A 23,722-nucleotide genomic window follows, 5' to 3' on the forward strand; every position below is an offset into this window, starting at 1 on the left:
CCGACGTGTTATTTAGTTGCAGAGTCTTTTATATTTTTCTGTTCCATGTACAGGTTATATTCTCCCAGACTGTAATATCATGACTTCTGTTTTGTATGTGTAACCACTCATTTGATTGCATATCCAATTTGTACTAATTCTCTATTGTTTTTTACATGTTAATTAAAATAAATAAAAAAAAACTAACACATGCACTAAGTTTAATCTAAAAGAGGCAAATACCGGTAGTCTCTTCAGAGAGAAAGAACAAAAAATCTAGTGCTGTTGAGGAGAGCCATAGGATCAAATACTTAATTAACCTCAAGACATAGGAGATTGAGAGAAAAGACCCATAAAGTGTATTATTTCACCTTACATAAGCTTGTTTAGATCAAAAGATGGCTGCCATTTCCTGTTTCATCACACCATGCTCTGTTATGCAAGATGGCAACTGGACCTATGACTACATCCTGTTGTAAATGTGGCAAAGGTGAAGACTTTATTTATGACTACATTCTGTCATACAAGGAAGTTCCACGAGGAAGCCGAATTCTATAGAAGGACTAACCAATCACAGAGCGACACATCGCTTAGAGACACCCACCCTGATGATCTCATGGACCATGCCCCCTGATGACCTCATGGACCAACCCACCGTGAAAACCTCATGGATCTGCCCATGGACTAACCAATCAATTCATCTGGTTACTCACATTCTGGGGCTAACCGAGCCCATATACAGAGTTTATATAAATCTATGTTGGAGTTGAATAAAGGACACTTGGAGCTGTGCCATAGATGATCAAGGAGAGCTTACATCCGACTGTGTGTGTCTGATGTTATTCTTTCTTGCATGCACTTGACCATATTCATTAGGCCAGGAGCAGGCAACTAGTGAACATATCAAACTGTTCACCCTAACATTTTTGGCGCCCAACGTGGGGCCAGCAGGGGAACAAGCCCTACACCCTGAGGACCAGCGAGTGGAATGGCAGGACGCACTGAATACCCCGAGCCAGGAGACTGATCACCTCCTTAACCAAACACGGTAAGTCTGCTGATTTTTAGAATCTGTAGTCTTTTCCTGTGTTCCTCGGGGTATCCTGTGCAGATTGCCTGACTGTGTCCGGTTTTCGAGGTATCGGTAAGACAGCAGAAGGGTATCTCCACTGCTGGCCATTTAATTGTGGAAGAACCGTCACGTGCTCAGTTGCCTGCTGCCTGTTATGTGTCGTGTTGAGGGGAGATTGACCGGTATTTAAAGGGAGCAAGTGGGTTTTTGAGCGGTGTCTGGAGAAGTAAAGGATATTGTCTGTGGTACAGTTCACGTTTGTCTCCTGTGATATGATTTTCAGTTCTGGTGGAGAAAGTAGGGGTACTTAGCCTAGAGTAAGTAAATCGGCCTGGTACCGACACGGAGCCTGGAGCGAGTGACTCGGCCCGGAGCCTAGTAAATTGATTTTCAGCACGTAGCCTAGAGTGAGTGACTCGGTACAGGGCCTGGTTGTTGGATTAGTAAATTGAGTTTCGGCACGTAGCCTAGAGTGAGAGACTCGGTACGTGGCCTGGTAGTTGGATTACTAAATTGAGTTTCGGCACGTAACCTAGAGTGAGTGACTCAGTACGGGGCCTGGTAGTTGGATTAATACAGGTGTTTTATTTATTTTTACATATATATACGGAAATCAGACAGGGACCACGTGGCAGGACGGAGACAGCTGGAAAGTGTGTGCTGCAGACTCAGTTTTCCTTTAGAATATCAGGTTTGAGTCATTCTCCCCCGTCTTATTGTTTGTTTTGTGTTTGTTATCTTGGTCTATATAGAGAAAGATGGAGAAATTAATGCAGTTTTGTCGTATTGGCACTAAGCCAAATTCAGATGGAAAGTTAGACCCGTGTGCATTAGTCGCGACTCGTGAAGGGAAAAGTCATGTTAAACAATGTAAAAAGCTTATGAAGTTGTGTGGAATGCCAGAAGGGGGAGGTTACAACCCCTGGAGTGGAAGACTGTCTTAAAAGAGAGAAAAGGTACTCTAGAAGATAATGGATTGTAGTCTACTGCTAGGGCATGGGAAAGAGTCACCGCTGTATAATGGTGGTGATGGTGGCACATTGCCATGTTCTGTTTCTGGTGGTGGCCATTTTGTAGATGGCACATGTGCTGCTTCTGGCGGCAGCAATTTTGTGGATGGCACGTGTGCTCCTTCTGGCGGCAGCCATTTTGTGGATGGCAAAAGTGCTCTTTCTGGCGGTGGCCATTTTGTGGATGGCACATGTGCTGCCTCCGGTGGCGGCAATCTTGGAACGTTGCCCCTGATCATACAAACTGAGCCATATCATCATGTAACTGACATAGATCTGGCTAAATCGAGTGAGGCACAATCCAGGAATATACACACGACTTTCGGTGGTGAACATACTAGGCAAATGCTACACACCACAAGACCAGATCCTTTTTACCCAGTAATGACTACTAATGGCCAGTACTATACTCCTTTGGGAAGTGAACAGGCTTTACCCATGTTCCCTGTCCAGTGGGCCACCGAAACTTTCACATAACACTCCCATCGTGAGTAGTGTTGAGCCACCCCCGTAGTGTTCGGGTTCGGTTCGGTTCGTCGAACACCGGGATGTTCGAGGAACTGTTCGTCGAACTGTTCGTCGAACACCTTAGAACACCGTCGAACACCGTTAAAACCAATGGCAGGCAAACAAAAACACATAGAAACACATAGAAAACACCTTCAAAGGTGTCCAAAAGCTGACAAACTGCTCAGAAGACACTCTGTTTAAAAAAGCCGGCCGGCAAATTCAGCAGCGGCATACACCGGTACCCGACAATTTAGACAAGAAGGAATAGAGCATCACACATAGATTAGATAGATAGAAACATGTCAGTCACACATATAAGAAGCACAGTGACAGTGTTGGTTACTGCATTTGTCATTTAGTGTAAAGGATTTATTAAAAAAAATATTAGTGTTTTCATGCACCGTCTCTTTAAAAAAGCCGGCCGGCAATTCAGCATCTGTACCCGACAATTTAGAACAGAAAGAATAGAGCTTCACACATAGATTAGATAGATAGAAACATGTCAGTCACATATATAATAAGTACAGTGATAGTGTTGCTTACTGTACTTGTCATTTAGTGTAAAGGATTTATTTAAAAAAATAATAGTGTTTTCATGCACTGTCTCTTTAAAAAAGCCGGCCGGCAATTCAGCAGCGGTACCCGACAATTTATAACAGACAGAATAGAGCTTCACACATAGATTAGATAGATAGAAACATGTCAGTCACATATATATGAAGTACAGTGATAGTGTTGGTTACTGTACTTGTCATTTAGTATTAAAATAAAGGATTTATTATTAAAAAAATTGGCGTGGGGTTCCCCTTAATTTTAGGCTCTAGCGGAGGTTAAGCAGACGGCTGGGGCAGATGTTTGAAGCCTGGGAAGGGGGTAATACCCACGGAGCTTCCCAGGCTACTAATATCAGCCCCCAGCTGAATACATAGCCTTTACTAGCTATTAAAATGGGGGACCCCCCCAAAAAAAATGACGTGGGGTCCCCCCTAATTTAATAGCTAGCAAAGGCTAGGCAGACAGCTGGGGGCTGATATTAATAGCCCAGGAAGGGAGCCATGAATATTGGCCCCCTCCCAGGCTAGAAACACCAGCCGTCAGCCGCCCCAGAAATGGCGCATTCATAGGATGCGCCAATTCTGGCACTTAGCCTCGCTCTTCCACGCTGCCCTGGTGCGGTGGCAGGGGGTAATAGGTTTGGGGTTGATGTCAGCTTATAATGCCAGCTGACATCAAGCCCAGGTTAGTAATGGAGAGGCGTCTATAAGACACCCCCATTACTAACCCCATAGTCAAAGTTAAAAAAAACACAAACACCCAGAATAAAGTCCTTTAATTGAAATAAAGACACAATCCTTTATTGTTCTAAATTAAACCATACCTACCATCACGCCCATTCCAGCTGAAGCCAACGATCTCCTGCAATAAAAGAAAAATAATAAAGCAACCTCATCCTTACCTTTCCATGGTTCCCACGACAGCTTCAGCTCTGCTACATCGAGATGACAGGCTGGACCGCAGCAGAACGCCGCCATCCAGCCTGTCATCCCGCAGACACTGAGAAGCGCAGGCTTGCTTGCGCTGCTCAGCGTCTCTCTGTGACGACATCCAGATGAGCCGAGTTCATGTCCAATGAACTCGGCTCACCTCATGCACGTCACTGACAGCGTGGGAAAATTCTCACGCTGAAGCGCTGATTGCAGGAGAATTTTCCCACGCTGTCAGTGACGTGCAGGAGGTGAGCTGAGTTCATTGGACATGAGCTCACCTCATGCACATCACTGACAGCGTGGGAGAATTCTCCTGCACTCAGCACTTCAGCGTGAGAATTTTCCCACGCTGTCAGTGACGTGCATGAGGTGAGCCGAGTTCATTGGACATGACCTCGGCTCATCTGGATGCCGTCACAGCGAGACAGTGAGGAGCGCAAGCATGCCTGCGCTTCTCAGTGTCTGCGGGATGACAGACTGTATGGCAGCGTTCTGCTGCGGTCCAGCCAGTCATCTCGATGTAGCAGAGCTGAAGCTGTCGTGGGAACCATGGAAAGGTAAGGATGAGGTTGGTTTATTATTTTTCTTTTATTGCAGGAGATCGTTGGCTTCAGCTGGAATGGGTGTGATGGTAAGTATGGTTTAATTTAGAACAATAAAGAATTGTGTCTTTATTTCAATTAAAGGACTTTATTCTGGGTGTTGTGTTTTTTTTAAATACTTTACTAGAAATTCATGGCGGTCATGTCTAATACTGGCGTGACCCCATGAATTTTGGGCTTGGGGCCAGCTGATAATACCAAGCTGGCCCTAACCCCTTTATTACCCAGTGAGCCACCGCACCAGGGCCCTGGATGAGTTGGGTACAGCGCCAGAAGATGGTGCTTCTATGAACGCGCCATTTTCCGGGGTGGCTGCGGACTGCAATTTGTAGCGGGGGGGGGCCCAGAAAGCTTGGGCCTCCCTGCGCTGCAGATTCCAGCCCCCAGCTTCCTAGTTGTACCTGGCTGGACACAAAAATAGGGCGAAGCCCCACGTACTTTTTTTTTAATTATTTCATGAATTTCATGAAATAATTAAGAAAAAAAGGCCTTCCCTATATTGTTGTGTCCGGCCAGGTACAAATAGGCAGCTGGTGGATGGGGGCAGCCAGTTCCTGCCTGCTGTACCTGGCTGGACACAAATATAGTGCGAAGCCCCACTTCAATTTTTTTAAATTATTTCAGGAAATTCATGAAATAATTAAAAAAAAAGTACGTGGGGCTTCGCCCTATTTTTGTGTCCAGCCAGGTACAACTAGGCAGCTGGGGGCTGGAATCTGCAGCGCAGGGAGGCCCAAGCTTTCTGGGCCCCCCCCCGCTACAAATTGCAGTCCGCAGCCACCCCGGAAAATGGCGCGTTCATAGAAGCGCCATCTTCTGGCGCTGTACCCAACTCATCCAGGGCCCTGGTGCGGTGGCTCACTGGGTAATAAAGGGGTTAGGGCCAGCTTGGCATTATCAGCTGGCCCTAAGCCCGAAATTCATGGGGTCACGCCAATATTAGACATGACCACCATGAATTTCTAGTAAAGTATTTAAAAAAAACACAACACCCAGAAAAAAGTCCTTTAATTGAAATAAACACACAATTCTTTATTGTTCTAAATTAAACCATACTTACCATCACGCCCATTCCAGCTGAAGCCAACGATCTCCTGAAATAAAAGAAAAATAATAAAGCAACATCATCCTTACCTTTCCATGGTTCCCATGACAGCTTCAGCTCTGCTACATCGAGATGACAGGCTGGACCGCAGCAGAACGCTGCCATCCAGCCTCTCATCCCGCAGACACTGAGAAGCGCAGGCTTGCTTGCGCTCAAGAGTGTCTCTCTGTGACGTCATCCAGATGAGCCGAGTTAATGTCCAATGAACTCGGCTCACCTCATGCACGTCACTGACAGCGTGGGAAAATTCTCCTGCACTCAGCGCTTCAGCGTGGGAGAATTCTCACACTGAAGCGCTGAGTGCAGGAGAATTTTCCCACGCTGTCAGTGACGTGCATGAGGTGCGCCGAGTTCATTGTACATGACCTCGGCTCATCTGGATGCCGTCACAGCCAGACACTGCAGAGCGCAAGCAAGCCTGCGCTTCTCAGTGTCTGCGGGATGAGAGGCTGGATGGCAGCGTTCTGCTGCGGTCCAGCCTGTCATCTCGATGTAGCAGAGCTGAAGCTGTCGTGGGAACCATGGAAAGGTAAGGATGAGGTTGCTTTATTATTTTTCTTTTATTGCAGGAGATCGTTGGCTTCAGCTGGAATGGGCGTGACAGTAAGTATGGTTTAATTTAGAACAATAAAGGATTGTGTCTTTATTTCAATTAAAGGACTTTATTCTGGGTGTTTGTGTTTTTTTTAACTTTGACTATGGGGTTAGTAATGGGGGTGTCTTATAGACGCCTCTCCATTACTAACCTGGGCTTGATGTCAGCTGGCATTATAAGCTGACATCAACCCCAACCCTATTACCCCCTGCCACCGCACCAGGGCAGCGTGGAAGAGCGAGGCTAAGTGCCAGAATTGGCGCATCCTATGAATGCGCCATTTCTGGGGCGGCTGACGGCTGGTGTTTCTAGCCTGGGAGGGGGCCAATATTCATGGCTCCCTTCCTGGGCTATTAATATCAGCCCCCAGCTGTCTGCCTAGCCTTTGCTAGCTATTAAATTAGGGGGGACCCCACGTCATTTTTTTTGGGGGGTCCCCCATTTTAATAGCTAGTAAAGGCTATGTATTCAGCTGGGGGCTGATATTAGTAGCCTGGGAAGCTCCGTGGGTATTACCCCCTTCCCAGGCTTCAAACATCTGCCCCAGCCGTCTGCTTAACCTCCGCTAGAGCCTAAAATTAAGGGGAACCCCACGCCAATTTTTTTAATAATAAATCCTTTATTTTAATACTAAATGACAAGTACAGTAACCAACACTATCACTGTACTTCATATATATGTGACTGACATGTTTCTATCTATCTAATCTATGTGTGAAGCTCTATTCTGTCTGTTATAAATTGTCGGGTACCGCTGCTGAATTGCCGGCCGGCTTTTTTAAAGAGACAGTGCATGAAAACACTATTATTTTTTTTGATAAATCCTTTACGCTAAATGACAAGTACAGTAAGCAACACTGTCACTGTACTTCGTATATATGTGGCTGACATGTTTCTATCTATCTAATCTATGTGTGAAGCTCTATTCTGTCTGTTATAAATTGTCGGGTACCGCTGCTGAATTGCCGGCCGGCTTTTTTAAAGAGACGGTGCATGAAAACACTATTATTTTTTTTGATAAATCCTTTACGCTAAATGACAAGTACAGTAAGCAACACTGTCACTGTACTTCGTATATATGTGGCTGACATGTTTATATCTATCTAATCTATGTGTGAAGCTCTATTCTTTCTGTTCTAAATTGTCGGGTACAGGTGTATGCCGCTGCTGAATTGCCGGCTTTTCATGTTTCACTGTTGGCACTGTTCCCATCGATTTGGGCAACCACTGTAATGCCACAACCACCATGGCTGTGGCATTACAGTGAGTGGCAGACAATCCCTGCATGATTGGTGCTCTAAATAGCGCCAGACATGCAGGACACGCTTTTGGTGCACGAACAGTTATCGAACATAACCTCGAACAGCCGAATTTTTTGCAAATCGTTCGGGTTCGTGGAACAACTCGAACACCGCCCAAAACAGCTCGAATTTGAGATTGGCGAACAGTTCTAGTCGAACACCGCTCATCTCTAATCGTGAGCCCAGCTATTCTCCCACCTGGATCATCCCCAGCACCGACTCTTTCCACTGTAATTTCCATTGGCAACTCAGCCGCACGTCCACATGAGCTACTTCAAGCAGCGACCTCTCCTCCCAAAACTTCCGTTACAACAGCACTCTCACGCAGTCTACTTAACTCCATTCCCGGTACCTCACAGCCCCTCTCGCAGCCGAGCGCACACCTGTATGGAACGGTGGCCACTGAATCAAGGAGGGGCTCAATCTGGGGGGGGGGGGGGGGAGACACCAACATCACAGGAAGCATAAAGAGGAGGGAGGGTGGCAACCCATTTTTGAAAAAGAACTTCCTGAGGGACCCTTGTTATTGGTGGGTAAGGGTGACATAACGACAATGGAAATAGACGCTATTGTTAATGCTGCCAACCCTTGGTTAGAGCACAACAGAGGTGTGGCTAGAGCTATAGTGGAGGCAGGAGGGGCGACTATTCAAACTGACAGTCGAATCATTGTTGAGTCGCGTGGTCAGATAGCTGTTGGGGACATAGCGGTCACTAAATCTGGCAATTATCCTTGTAGAATGATCATACACGCAGTAATCCCTACTTTTGACCCTATTCATCCAGATGTCAGTGCTCGACAACTACGTGCTGCAATAACTCGTATCTTAGAGTATGCTAATATTAGTGAGCAGATTGAGACCTTGACAATTCCTGCCATTGGTGCTGGCCTCTTTGGGTTCCCTGTTCATGTGTGTGCAAGGGACATTGTTGGAATGGAATTATAATGAACAAGTGTAGCCCCCCAAGCATTTGCTGCCTCTCCGAAATCAGGTTAATTAGTAATGAGGACAGGACTGTTAAAGCTTTTAAGACAGCCTGCATCACCTGGACTCCACCCCATGATATAGGAGCGGCCCAAATAGAGCCCCTCATTCCAGGACTGTTACCTCCTCCTGCTCCTCATACACAAGTAATTACACCTGTACTTCCGATGCCATCTCAACTCCCACCTCAGGTGCCACCAGCAACCCTGCCAACGCCCACATCTGAGGATCCCATCCTTTATGTCAAGTGTACACCCCAGCAAGCTGCTACTCTGCTGAACCAACTCCCAGATCCAGAAAAACAGCCGATGCCTTTCTATAGAAGCATGCTTCAAATCCAAAGGAATTACTCCGCCACATGGCAAGATCTCATTTCCCTGGCAAATCTTAAAGCAGGTGATGCATATTGGCCTGTTATGGACACAGTATTTAATGATGCCTCACTTGTCAGTGACACCACATGGGACTCTGGTGTTCGGTTTTGCCAACAACTTTAGCTCCGAGCTGTTAACACGGCAACCGTACTAGAAAGTCCCATTGTGCCCAATCCACATACATTGTTGTCAGAAATACTATCAGATGCATAACGTTTCACTGTCATCGATCTGGCCAATGCTTTCTTCAGCATACCACTGCATCCAGAAGATTGGTACCTGTTTGCCTTCAGTTACAGAGGATCACAATACACCTGGAAGGTCTTACCACAAGAAGCACAGAACTCACGAACTCATTTCTCTCAGGCTCTTGCCTCTTGTTTACGGCCATGGAAAGAGACTAACCATCAAGTTGTCCTTCAGTAAGTGGATGATTTCCTACTATGTTGTCCGGATTAGGCGACAGCTGAAGAGTCGAGTCTCAGTCTTCTCTTTAACCTTGCACAACAAAACGACAAGGTGTCCCTCAACAAAATCCAGTGGTGTCAGCCCAAAGTTGTGTTTTTAAGCCACTGTCTCTCTCCAAACCTGAAACACCTAACGGGTGAAAGGAAACTAGCTATTGAGACCGTTCCTCTACCAAAAGGACCTAAGCAATTACAAGCTTTCTTAGGACTTATCACATATTGTCGCCAATGGATTCCAGATGCCTCAAAGCTGATGCAACCGTTGTACGATGACCTCAAGACGTCAGCTTTTCCACTACGTCCGAAATCCGTGGAAGCCTTCTAAGCTCTTAAACAGGCCATACAGTCTGCACCAGCTCTTGGAATACCAAATTATCAACTACCTTTTTACTTGTTTGTCAGTGAAGTAACAGGACATGCTTCCGGAGTCCGAGCACAGAAACATGGGGGAAGAACAAGACCCATCGGCTATTACTCTGCCCGCCTGGACTCGGTGTCTCATGCTTCCCCGACTTGCCTCAGAGCCGTTCATGCTGCATATGTGCTTCTGGACAAAACTTCTGATATCATCTTAGGACATCTTAGGAATGGCTCCACACGACATAAAAGCTATTCATGACCAAACTCAACCTAAACATCTGTCGTTGCAGCGTCAGATGAGACTCCAATGTTCCCTCTTGATTCAGGATAATGTCACTCTTGTCCGCTGCACCATCCTCAACCCGTCCACGCTACTTCCTCTTTCCAGGGGGGATGTGGATGATGATACTGATGCTGTAGGTGAAGATGCCTTTACACACTCAGAGGATCATGATTGTCTCGAACAGATGCAGAAAGAAGCTGCCTCCAAGAGAAATGTGTCTGAAGACCCACTCCCGCATGCTGACCTGACGTTCTTCACCGATGTTTCCAGATTTGCAGATGAAACAGGAAGATTCCATATGGGATATGCCGTGGTTACACATGACCAGGATTCATTTAGAAAAGAGAAAGCAGCGGTGTACGTGTCTCAAGACACTGAAGAAGGGCCTCAAAGCTCTCTTATGAAGTTTTATCCATTTACATCAAGACAAGACACCGGATGATGAAAAGAATTCGTGGGAAGAAGCAGGAGCTAAAAGGGATGAAGATGGAGTCTGGAGGAAGAACAAAAAGATCTGTCTACCTCGTAATCTGTACCCCTCGGTGACAGAATGGGCACACGGTATCACCCATAGAGGCAAGAATCAGATGAATGACTTGATTTGGAAGACTATATGGCAGATGGGATTTCTACTGTCACCCAAAAATATTGCAAGTCCTGCTTTGTGTGTGCAACATGCAATCCAGCATCGCCTCAGAAAGTTACTCAGAAACATTTGGCTAAACCACTCTATCCCTTTCAAAGAATTCAAATCGATCATATTCAAATGACAAAAGTTGGGAAGTACGAGTATGTACTGCTAGTGACTGACATGTTATGGGGATGGCCTGAAGCCTATCCAGTAACTAATATTACTGCCAGAGTGACTGTTAAGAGACTGATGACTGAGGCAGTGGGCAGATATGGAATCCCAGAGGTAATTGAGAGTGACCAAGGACCCGCATTCATTGCAGCACTGACTAAGGAACTATGGACATTGGTAGGGGCCGATTTGGGTTTACATACTCCGTATCACCCCCAGAGCAATGGTAAAGTAGAAAGGCTAAATGGCACCTTGAAAAACAAAATACTGAAAGCCAGTCAGGAGGTCAAACTTCCTTGGACAGACATTTTTCCCATTGCCTTATATTCAGTCAGAAACACTTCAAGGGGTCCCGCTAAACTCACACCATATGAGATTCTTTTTGGCGGGCCTCCAAGGTTGGGTCAATATTTTCCACAATAGCTAGCCTTAGGAAGTGATACTCTTGTAAATTATGTTATTGCTCTTACTAAAGAATTGTCAATAACACAAGAATTGTCAATAACACATGCACGAGTTTTGTCATCCATAACAGATCCAGATTTCAGTGAAGGTACTCACATTTTCCAACCTGGTTACTATGTGCTGGTAAACAAGTTCACCAGAAATACATCCCTAGAGTTGAGATTTGAGGGTCCCTACCAAATGCTCCTGACCACTCCTACTTCAGTCAACCTTGAAGGAAGACCGACGTGGATACACGCCTCCCACTGCAAAAAGAAAAACTGAAATATCACATGGTCATAAGTATTCACACCCTTTGCTCAGATACTCATATTTAAGTCGCATGCTGTCCATTTCCTTGTCATCCTCCTTGAGATGGTTCTACTCCTTCATTGGAGTCCAGCTGTGTTTAATTAAACTGATGGGACTTGATTTGGAAAGGCACACAACTGTTTATATAAGACCTCACAGCTCACAGTGCATGTCAGACCAAATGAGAATCATGAGCTCAAAGGCACAGATCTGGCCAAGGTTACAAAAGAATTTTCGCATTACTCAAGGTTCCTAAGAACACACTGGCTTCCATAATCCTTAAATGGAAGAAGTTTGTGACCACCAGAAGTCTTCCTAGACCTGGCCGTCCAGCCAAACTGAGCAATAGTGGGAGGAGAGCTTTGGTGAGAGAGGTAAAGAAGAACCCCAAGATCACTGTGGCTGAGCTCCAGAGATGCAGTAGGGAGATTGTAGAAAGTTCCACAAAATCAACTATCACTGCAGCCCTCCACCAGTCAGGCCTTTATGGCAGAATGGCCAGACGGAAGCTTCTCCTCAGTGCAAGACATATAAAAGCCCGCATAGAGTTTGCTCAAAAACACATGAAGGACTCCCAGACTATGAGAAATAAGGTTCTCTGGTCTGATGAGATGAAGATAGAACTTTTTGGAGATAATTTTAAGCAGTTTGTGTGGAGAAAAGCAGGCACTGCTTATCACCTGCCCAATACAATCCCAACAGTGAAACATGGTGGTGGCAGCATCATGCTATGGGAGTGTTTTTCAGCTGCAGGGACAGGATGACTGGTTGCAATTGAAGGAAACATGAATGCGGCCAAGTACAGAGATATCCTGGATGAAAACCTCTTCCAGAGTGCTCTGGAACTCAGACTCGGCTGAAGGTTCACCTTCCAACAAGACAATGACCCTAAGCACACAGCTAAAATAACAAAGGAGGGGCTTCAGAACAACTCTGTGACCATTCTTGACTGGCCCAGCCAGAGCCCTGACCTAAACCCAATTAAGCATCTGAAAATGGCTGTCCACCAACGTTCACCATCCAACCTGACGGAACTGGAGAGGATCTGCAAGGAAGAATGGCAGAGGATCCCCAAATCCAGGTGTGAAAAACTTGTTGCATCATTCCCAAGAAGACTCATGGCTGTACTAGCTCAAAAGAGTGCTTCTACTCAATACTGAGCAAAGGGTCTGAATACTTATGACCATGTGATATTTCAGTTTTCCTTTTTTAATAAATTTGCAAACATTTCTACATTTCATGTTTTTTTTCACTCAAGATGGGGTGCAGAGTGTACTTTAATGAGAAAAAAAATTAACTTTTTAGAATTTACCAAATAGCTGCAATAAAACAGAGTGAAAAATTGAAAGGAGTCTGAATACTTTCCGTACCCACTGTGTTTGGTATCACCTTGTTCATAACATCTGGCACTATAAAAGGATATATTATTTATTCCACAAGGTGAATGCAGTTTAGAGAAATGAAAAAAATATTCCATTATTGCTATTTTTGTGAATTTGCCCCCCCCTCCCAAAAAAAATCAAAAAAAAAAAATCAAGAAGTCATATGTATCCCAAAAATGCATCAATAGATGCGTACAGCTCTGTACACAGAAAAATGTTAGGGTTCTTAGAGTATAGTGGCCAAAAAAATATATATATACAGTACAGACCAAAAGTTTGGACACACCTTCTCATTTGAAGATTTTTCTGTATTTTCATGACTATGAAAATTGTACATTCACACTGAAGGCATCAAAACTATGAATTAACACATGTGGAATTATATACTTAACAAAAAAGTGTGAAACAACTGAAAATATGTCTTATATTCTACGCTCTTCAAAGTAGCCACCTTTTGCTTTGATGACTGCTTTGCACACTCTTGGCATTCTCTTGATGAGCTTCAAGAGGTAGTCACCAGAAATGGTTTTCACTTCACAGGTGTGCCCTGTCAGGTTTAATAAGTGGGATTTCTTGCCTTATAAATGGGGTTGGGACCATCAGTTGTGTTGTGCAGAAGTCTGGTGGATACACAGCTGATAGTCCTACTGAATAGACTGTCAGAATTTGTATTATGGCAAGAAAAAGCAGCTAAAAAAACGAGTGGCCATCATTACTTTAAGAAATGAAGGTCAGTCAGTCCGAAAAATTGGGAAAACTTTGAAAGTGTCCCCAAGTTGCAGTTGCAAAAACTATCAAGCGCTACAAAGAAACTGGCTCACAAGAGAACCGCCCTAGGAAAGGAAGACCAAGAGTCACCTCTGCTTCTGAGGATAAGTTTATCCAAGTAACCAGCCTCAGAAATCGCAGGTTAACAGCAGCTCAGATTAGAGACCAGGTCAATGCCACACAGAGTTCTAGCAGCAGACACATCTCTACAACAACTGTTAAGAGGAGACTTTGTGCAGCAGGCCTTCATGGTAAAATAGCTGCTAGGAAACCACTGCTAAGGACAGGCAACAAGCAGAAGAGACTTGTTTGGGCTAAAGAACACAAGGAATGGACATTAGACGAGTGGAAATCTGTGCTTTGGTCTGATGAGTCCAAATTTGAGATCTTTGGTTCCAACCACCGTGTCTTTGTGCGACACAGAAAAGGTGAACAGATGGACTCTACATGCCTGGTTCCCACTGTGAAGCATGAAGGAGGATTTGTGATGGTGTGAGAGTGCTTTGCTGGTGACACTGTTGGGGATTTATTCAAAATTGAAGGCATACTTAACCAGCATGGCTACCACAGCATCTTGCAGCGGCATGCTATTCCATCCGGTTTGCGTTTAGTTGGACCATCATTTATTTTTCAACAGGACAATGACCCCAAATACACCTCCAGGCTGTGTAAGGGCTATTTGACCAAGGAGAAGAGTGATGGGGTGCTACGCCAGATGACCTGGCCTCCACAGTCACCACACCTGAACCCAATCGAGATGGTTTGGGGTGAGCTGGACTGCAGAGTGAAGGCAAAAGAGCCAACAAGTGCTAAGCATCTCTGGGAACTCCTTCAAGATTGTTGGAAGACCATTTCCGGTGACTACCTCTTGAAGCTCATCAAGAGAATGCCAAGAGTGTGCAAAGCAGTCATCAAAGCAAAAGGTGGCTACTTTGAAGAACCTAGAATATAAGACATATTTTCAGTTGTTTCACACTTTTTTGTTAAGTATATAATTCCACATGTGTTAATTCATAGTTTTGATGCCTTCAGTGTGAATGTACAATTTTCATAGTCATGAAAATACAGAAAAATCTTTAAATGAGAAGGTGTGTCCAAACTTTTGGTCTGTACTATATATACATATAGATAGATAGATAGATAGATAGTACATTTTACATACAGTAGACATAACACAAAAACTACATATTAAAACCTACATTAGTTATCCACAAAACTGTTATTTATCAGGATATTTGGTGCAAAACTTGAACAATGAAAACCATAAACAAAATATGAACCAAAAAATAGTTTTTTTTTCTATATTTGTGTCACAAAGCTAAATTATACAAATTATACAGTAATTTATGATGAACACTAAAACAAAAAAGATAAAAATCTATTTACAATTTGTCCCGCATAAAACAAAGCTTCATACAATACAGCCATGTGAATTACAAAAATAAAAAATCATGGCTGCTAAAGAGAAGCGAAAAAAGGGTTTTAAAAATATTTAAAAAAATGGACAGTCATTAAAGGTCGATTCAGGGCCGGTAACTAATGGATTAAATTGTATGATTCTATGTGTTACTGGATTTTAAAATAGATAAAACATTGATGACAAGTACTGTCATGTGAATATGCACTTAAAAGAGTGAAAAATGTTTTAACTTGCAGAAGTGTAAGGCCACGTTCACACGTTCAGTATTTGGTCAGTATTTTACATCACTATTTATAAGCCACAATCAGGAGCGGGTGATAAATACAGAAGTGGTGACGTGTTTCTATTACACTTTTCCTCTGATGTAAAATACTGACCAAATACTGAACGTGTGAACATGGCTTTAAGGACTCATGCAGACGTCCGTGCAAATTGGTCCAAGCACAGACCGCTATGCACAGACTAGCTGCGGCTCTCCATACCTGTCTTCATATATGAGTCTGTCACGCTCAGGTCAGAAGAGCTGCATCTAGTCTGTGCTTTGCGGTCTGTGCTTGGACCAATTTGCACGGATGTCTGCATGAGTCCTAAGACACAATATGTAGTTAACCCCTTTGGCTAAGTTCCTAGGATGAGCTTTTGGTGTTTTGGTTGCATAAAAAATGCAGCATCTTACTGTTTCAGCAATATGGATGAGAAAAATCTCAAGCCCACTGTGCTTTAATTAAATTTTTTTTTAACACAGCATAAACTGACCTGTGGTGCGTGTTTGAAATCCACAAGTCAATTTCTCTTGTGGGTGTGCTGAGTTTTATGGGTTGATTTTGCCGTATGGGATAAAGAAAATCTGCAAGTAAAAAATGCATATGCATTTTTATTGCGTTTCCACTGTGGAAACATTAGAAACGCATGTATTCCATACATACATTTATCAATAGAGTTTTATCAAAGCCAATACCAGGAAGTATCCAAAACAAAGCTGTTTTATTTAAAACATGACATAAGAAAAGGGGTCAAAAATGCAGCTGATAAAACGCACAAAAAAAGTGGTAAAAAAATAAAAGCACTCAAAACGCAATGAAAAAAACAACATAATTTAGCTAATTGGTGCAGAAATGCTGCAGTAAATATACAACCTGAAAATCTCACCAAATACTTGTCGTGGGAAGGTAGCCTAACTGGCAAAGCATTTTTTCACCTTCTTGACATAACCCCATTGTTCTAATCTGAGATGTGTCACTTCATTTTGAATAACTTTGGAATTCTTCTTCCAATCTCAGTGATTCTGTTTTTACATGACACATTGGACCCGATTCATAAAAACTCACGTTTCATACGCCGTTCTTAATTAGGGATTAAGAAATTAATTAAGAGCTGCAACCTGGGGAATTGTGGTTCTGTGCTCCCACCTGGGAATGGATCAGGTCCGAAACTACGCTACTCTGGTCACAGGTGCCGCCATTGTCCTGACCCTGGAGGAGGAGCTACCATGCATGCAGGGAAACCGTCCCAATCTTATGGAGCAACGCGTTCTGGAGTTGTAGGATGTGAGAGGACGCGGCATGTCGTGTCTGCTACTGATTTCTCTGCCCGAGGAAGATGGGACACTGTGTTCCCCAGTTGCCAAAGTCCCCCTTCCATTTACTGGGAGCTGGGTAAAGAGGTAAAGAGTATTCCCAGCCTTCAAGGGCTCACCTAGCTGGGCAGCTCGCGCCAAGAGTGTCTGTGGTAGAGATGAGCGGTGTTCGACTAGAACTGTTCGCCAATCTCAAATTCGAGCTGTTTTGGGCGGTGTTCGAGTTGTTCGACGAACCCGAACGATTTGCAAAAAATTCGGCTGTTCGAGGTTATGTTCGATAACTGTTCGTGCACCAAAAGCGTGTCCTGCATGTCTGGTGCTATTTAGAGCACCAATCATGCAGGGATTGTCTGCCACTCACTGTAATGCCACAGCCATGGTGGTTGTGGCATTACAGTGATTGCCCAAATCGATGGGAACAGTGCCAACAGTGAAACATGAAAAGCCGGCAATTCAGCAGCGGCATACACCGGTACCCGACAATTTAGAACCGAAAGAATAGAGCTTCACACGTAGATTAGATAGATATAAACATGTCAGCCACATATATACGAAGTACAGTGAAAGTGCTGCTTACTGTACTTGTCATTTAGCGTAAAGGATTTATCAAAAAAAATAATAGTGTTTTCATGCACCGTCTCTTTAAAAAAGCCGGCCGGCAATTCAGCATCTGTACCCAACAATTTAGAATAGAAGGAATAGAGAATCACACATAGATTAGATAGATAGAAACATGTCAGTCACATATATATGAAGTACAGTGACAGTGTTGCTTACTGTACTTGTCATTTAGTGTAAAGGATTTATTAAAAAAAATAATAGTGTTTTCATGCACCGTCTCTTTAAGAAAGCCGGCCGGCAATTCAGCATCTGTACCCGACAATTTATAACAGACAGAATAGAGCTTCACACATAGATTAGATAGATAGAAACATGTCAGTCACATATATATGAAGTACAGTGATAGTGTTGGTTACTGTACTTGTCATTTAGTATTAAAATAAAGGATTTATTATTAAAAAAAATTGGCGTGGGGTTCCACTTAATTTTAGGCTCTAGCGGAGGTTAAGCAGACAGCTGGGGCAGATGTTTGAAGCCTGGGAAGGGGGTAATACCCAAGGAGCTTCCCAGGCTACTAATATGAGCCCCCAGCTGAATACATAGCCTTTACTAGCTATTAAAATGGGGGACCCCCCCAAAAAAATGACGTGGGGTCCCCCCTAATTTAATAGCTAGCAAAGGCTAGGCAGACAGCTGGGGGCTGATATTAATAGCCCAGGAAGGGAGCCATGAATATTGGCCCCCTCCCAGGCTAGAAACACCAGCCGTCAGCCGCCCCAGAAATGGCGCATTCATAGGATGCGCCAATTCTGGCACTTAGCCTCGCTCTTCCACGCTGCCCTGGTGCGGTGGCAGGGGGTAATAGGGCTGGGGTTGATGTCAGCTTATAATGCCAGCTGACATCAAGCCCAGGTTAGTAATGGAGAGGCGTCTATAAGACACCCCCATTACTAACCTCATAGTCAAAGTTAAAAAAAACACAAACACCCAGAATAAAGTCCTTTAATTGAAATAAAGACACAATTCTTTATTGTTCTAAATTAAACCATACTTACCGTCACGCCCATTCCAGCTGAAGCCAACGATCTCCTGTAATAAAAATAAAATAATAAAGCAACCTCATCCTTACCTTTCCATGGTTCCCACGACAGCTTCAGCTCTGCTACATCGAGATGACAGGCTGGACCGCAGCAGAACGCCGCCATCCAGCCTGTCATCCCGCAGACACTGAGAAGAGCAGGCTTGCTTGCGCTCCACATTGTCTCTCTGTGACGGCATAAAGATGAGCCGAGGTCATGTCCAATGAACTCGGCTCACCTCATGCACGTCACTTACAGCGTGGGAGAATTCTCACGCTGAAGCGCTGAGTGCAGGAGAATTTTCCCACGCTGTCAGTGAGGTGCATGAGGTGAGCTGAGTTCATTGGACATGAGCTCACCTCATGTACGTCACTGACAGCGTGGGAGAATTCTCCTGCACTCAGCACTTCAGCGTGAGAATTTTCCCACGCTGTCAGTGACGTGCATGAGGTGAGCCGAGTTCATTGGACATGACCTCGGCTCATCTGGATGCCGTCACAGCGAGACACTGAGGAGCGCAAGCATGCCTGCGCTTCTCAGTGTCCGCGGGATGACAGGCTGGATGGCAGCGTTCTGCTGCGGTCCAGCCTGTCATCTCGATGTAGCAGAGCTGAAGCTGTCGTGGGAACCATGGAAAGGTAAGGATGAGGTTGGTTTATTATTTTTCTTTTATTGCAGGAGATCGTTGGCTTCAGCTGGAATGGGCGTGATGGTAAGTATAGTTTAATTTAGAACAATAAAGAATTGTGTGTTTATTTCAATTAAAGGACTTTATTCTGGGTGTTGTGTTTTTTTTAAATACTTTACTAGAAATTCATGGCGGTCATGTCTAATACTGGCGTGACCCCATGAATTTTGGGCTTGGGGCCAGCTGATAATACCAAGCTGGCCCTAACCCCTTTATTACCCAGTGAGCCACCGCACCAGGGCCCTGGATGAGTTGGGTACAGCGCCAGAAGATGGCGCTTCTATGAACGCGCCATTTTCCGGGGTGGCTGCGGACTGCAATTTGCAGCGGGGGGGGCCCAGAAAGCTTGGGCCTCCCTGCGCTGCAGATTCCAGCCCCCAGCTGCCTAGTTGTACCTGGCTGGACACAAAAATAGGGCGAAGCCCCACGTATTTTTTTTTTAATTATTTCATGAAATTCATGAAATAATTAAGAAAAAAAGGCCTTCCCTATATTGTTGTGTCCGGCCAGGTACAAATAGGCAGCTGGTGGTTGGGGGCAGCCCATTCCTGCCTGCTGTACCTGGCTGGACACAAATATAGAGCGAAGCCCCACTTCAATTTTTTTAAATTATTTCAGGAAATTCATGAAATAATTAAAAAAAAATTGACGTGGGGCTTCGCACTATATTTGTGTCCAGTCAGGTGCAGCAGGCAGGAACGGGCTGCCCCCAACCACCAGCTGCCTATTTGTACCTGGCCGGACACAACAATATAGGGAAGCCCTTTTTTTCTTAATTATTTCATGAAATAATTTAAAGAAAATTGACGTGGGGCTTCGCCCTGTTTTTGTGTCCAGCCAGGTACAACTAGGCAGCTGGGGGCTGGAATCCGCAGCGCAGGGAGGCCCAAGCTTTCTGGGCCACCCCCGCTGCAAATTGCAGTCCGCAGCCACCCCGGAAAATGGCGCGTTCATAGAAGCGCCATCTTCTGGCGCTGTACCCAACTCATCCAGGGCCCTGATGCGGTGGCTCACTGGGTAATAAAGGGGTTAGGGCCAGCTTGGCATTATCAGCTGGCCCTAAGCCCAAAATTCATGGGGTCACGCCAATATTAGATATGACCACCATGAATTTCTAGTAAAGTATTTAAAAAAAACACAACACCCAGAAAAAAGTCCTTTAATTGAAATAAACACACAATTCTTTATTGTTCTAAATTAAACCATACTTACCGTCACGCCCATTCCAGCTGAAGCCAACGATCTCCTGAAATAAAAGAAAAATAATAAAGCAACATCATCCTTACCTTTCCATGGTTCCCATGACAGCTTCAGCTCTGCTACATCGAGATGACAGGCTGGACCGCAGCAGAACGCTGCCATCCAGCCTGTCATCCCGCAGACACTGAGAAGCGCAGGCTTGCTTGCGCTCCACAGTGTCTCTCTGTGAGGGCATCCAGATGAGCCGAGTTAATGTCCAATGAACTCGGCTCACCTCATGCACGTCACTGACAGCGTGGGAAAATTCTCCTGCACTCAGCGCTTCAGCGTGGGAGAATTCTCATACTGAAGCGATGAGTGCAGGAGAATTCTCCCACGCTGTCAGTGACGTGCAGGAGGTGAGCTGAGTTCATTGGACATGAGCTCACCTTATGCACATCACTGACAGCGTGGGAAAATTCTCCTGCACTCAGCGCTTCAGCGTGGGAGAATTCTCACGCTGAAGCGCTGAGTGCAGGAGAATTCTCCCACGCTGTCAGTGACGTGCAGGAGGTGAGCTGAGTTCATTGGACATGAGCTCACCTTATGCACGTCACTGACAGCGTGGGAGAATTCTCCTGCACTCAGCGCTTCAGCGTGAGAATTTTCCCACGCTGTCAGTGACGTGCATGAGGTGCGCCGAGTTCATTGGACATGAACTCGTCTCATCTTTATGCCGTCACAGCCAGACACTGCAGAGCGCAAGCATGCCTGCGCTTCTCAGTGTCTGCGGGATGACAGGCTGGATGGCAGCGTTCTGCTGCGGTCCAGCCTGTCATCTCGATGTAGCAGAGCTGAAGCTGTCGTGGGAACCATGGAAAGGTAAGGATGATGTTGCTTTATTATTTTTCTTTTATTGCAGGAGATCGTTGGCTTCAGCTGGAATGGGCATGATGGTAAGTATGGTTTAATTTAGAACAATAAAGGATTGTGTCTTTATTTCAATTAAAGGACTTTATTCTGGGTGTTTGTGTTTTCTTTTAACTTTCACTATGGGGTTAGTAATGGGGGTGTCTTATAGACGCCTCTCCATTACTAACCTGGGCTTGATGTCAGCTGGCATTATAAGCTGACATCAACCCCAGCCCTATTACCCCCTGCCACCGCTACAGGGCAGCGTGGAAGAGCGAGGCTAAGTGCCAGAATTGGCGCATCCTATGAATGCGCCATTTCTGGGGCGGCTGACGGCTGGTGTTTCTAGCCTGGGAGGGGGCCAATATTCATGGCTCCCTTCCTGGGCTATTAATATCAGCCCCCAGCTGTCTGCCTAGCCTTTGCTAGCTATTAAATTAGGGGGGACCCCACGTAATTTTTTGGGGGGGGTCCCCCATTTTAATAGCTAGTAAAGGCTATGTATTCAGCTGGGGGCTCATATTAGTAGCCTGGGAAGCTCCGTGGGTATTACCCCCTTCCCAGGCTTCAAACATCTGCCCCAGCTGTCTGCTTAACCTCCGCTAGAGACTAAAATTAAGGGGAACCCCACGCCAATTTTTTTTAATAATAAATCCTTTATTTTAATACTAAATGACAAGTACAGTAACCAACACTATCACTGTACTTCATATATATGTGACTGACATTTTTCTATCTATCTAATCTATGTGTGAAGCTCTATTCTGTCTGTTATAAATTGTCGGGTACAGATGCTGAATTGCCGGCCGGCTTTTTTAAAGAGACGGTGCATGAAAACACTATTATTTTTTTTAATAAATCCTTTACACTAAATGACAAGTACAGTAAGCAACATTGTCACTGTACTTCATATATATGTGACTGACATGTTTCTATCTATCTAATCTATGTGTGAAGCTCTATTCTGTCTGTTATAAATTGTCGGGTACAGATGCTGAATTGCCGGCCGGCTTTTTTAAAGAGACAGTGCATGAAAACACTATTATATTTTTTAATAAATCCTTTACACTAAATGACAAGTACAGTAAGCAACACTGTCACTGTACTTCATATATATGTGACTGACATGTTTCTATCTAATCTATGTGTGAGGCTCTATTCCTTCTTGTCTAAATTGTCGGGTACCGGTGTATGCCGCTGCTGAATTGCCGGCCGGCTTTTTTAAAGAAAGCGTCTTCTGAGCAGTTTGTCAGCTTTTGGACACCTTTGAAGGTGTTTTCTATGTGTTTCTATGTGTTTTTGTTTGCCTGCCATTGGTTTTAACAGTGTTCGACGGTGTTCTAAGGTGTTCGACGAACAGTTCGACGAACAGTTCCTCGAACATCCCGGTGTTCGACGAACCGAACCGAACCTGAACACTACGGGGGTGGCTCAACACTAGTCTGTGGCTGCGCCTTTGCTGGTTTGGTGCCAGTCTTGCTGGGTCTCTCTGCATAGTGAATAACACAAACCACTTAATGAATTTGGTGCATCTCACCAGTGGAATACATCTAGCCAGAAATGTTACTCCTGTCAGATTGCCATTTGAACAGTCCTTAAGGTTCCTAAACAGGAGAAAACCTCAAAATATGATCCTATTTCACAAAATACAAAACTCAGGGAATTCATCTATTTTGACCCCACATGTGTTTTACAGAAATTAGACTTCAACTGCCAATTGAAGCCTATGGAGAGTGGAGTCTAGTGAATGCTTTACTTCACCCCAGAGCTGTATTCACAGATACACTGCTCAGTACTGCTATATAACGTCCTTCATGCAGCTGCTGCATCTAAGCATGTGCTATAGAGACAGGAGAGCAGAAATGCCTCATGTCTGTCTGTTGTGCATGGAAGATATCATACCAGCTAGTGTCTGCCCACTAGCTCAGGGGCAACCAAAAAGTAAATATATAGCATATAGAGGTAAAAACTGCAGAAAACTATGTCAATATCTAAACTGTAATCCTTGCAGTCATAAAAATTAGCCATGGTGAGGAGCACCTTTAAAAAAATTGCCATGAAGGGCCGGCAGATACTGTGAACAATTAATTAGCATTATTTTTGTCTTTATATCAATATTATTGCATTTTTTCGTAGTCAGCAGTTTTTATTGGTCAGGAACACCACCCTCTATAATTAACTGAAACAAACACACTTTTTACCTTGCATTCCAGAGGGACCAAACTCTTGTCTTGTAAGAAATATTGCATGATCATGGTATTCTGCATGTTCTGTATCTGGCTTTTGTTGTAGGTATGCCCAACGACATACATTTTCCAAACTTATAGAGGGGTTTCCAATTTCAATTAAACTTGAAGACTAGAAAATCAAAATTAAAAACCATATAAGCATTAGAGTTGTATACGAATAAGGACATTTTACAATTCTATATGATGATGATGTCAAAGTACAAGAAAACATCATAAGA

At 44.4% G+C, this 23,722-nt stretch overlaps 1 protein-coding gene across 3 annotated transcripts in view; it reads right to left on the bottom strand.

Moving 5' to 3' along the window:
- Nucleotides 1–23,722, bottom strand: part of LOC141164392 (A disintegrin and metalloproteinase with thrombospondin motifs 2-like) — an 837,082-nt gene that overhangs the window by 435,711 nt on the left and 377,649 nt on the right. For all 3 annotated transcript variants that reach the window (XM_073649565.1, XM_073649564.1, XM_073649563.1), the window contains exon 6: nucleotides 23,457–23,613. In XM_073649565.1, the coding sequence (XP_073505666.1) occupies nucleotides 23,457–23,613 (157 nt within the window). The remainder of the gene's footprint in view (nucleotides 1–23,456; nucleotides 23,614–23,722) is intronic.

This window comes from Phyllobates terribilis, unplaced genomic scaffold, assembly GCF_046119375.1.
Source record: "Phyllobates terribilis strain yellow unplaced genomic scaffold, ASM4611937v1 Scaffold_10__3_contigs__length_209671492, whole genome shotgun sequence".
NCBI classification, from domain to species: Eukaryota; Metazoa; Chordata; class Amphibia; order Anura; family Dendrobatidae; genus Phyllobates; species Phyllobates terribilis.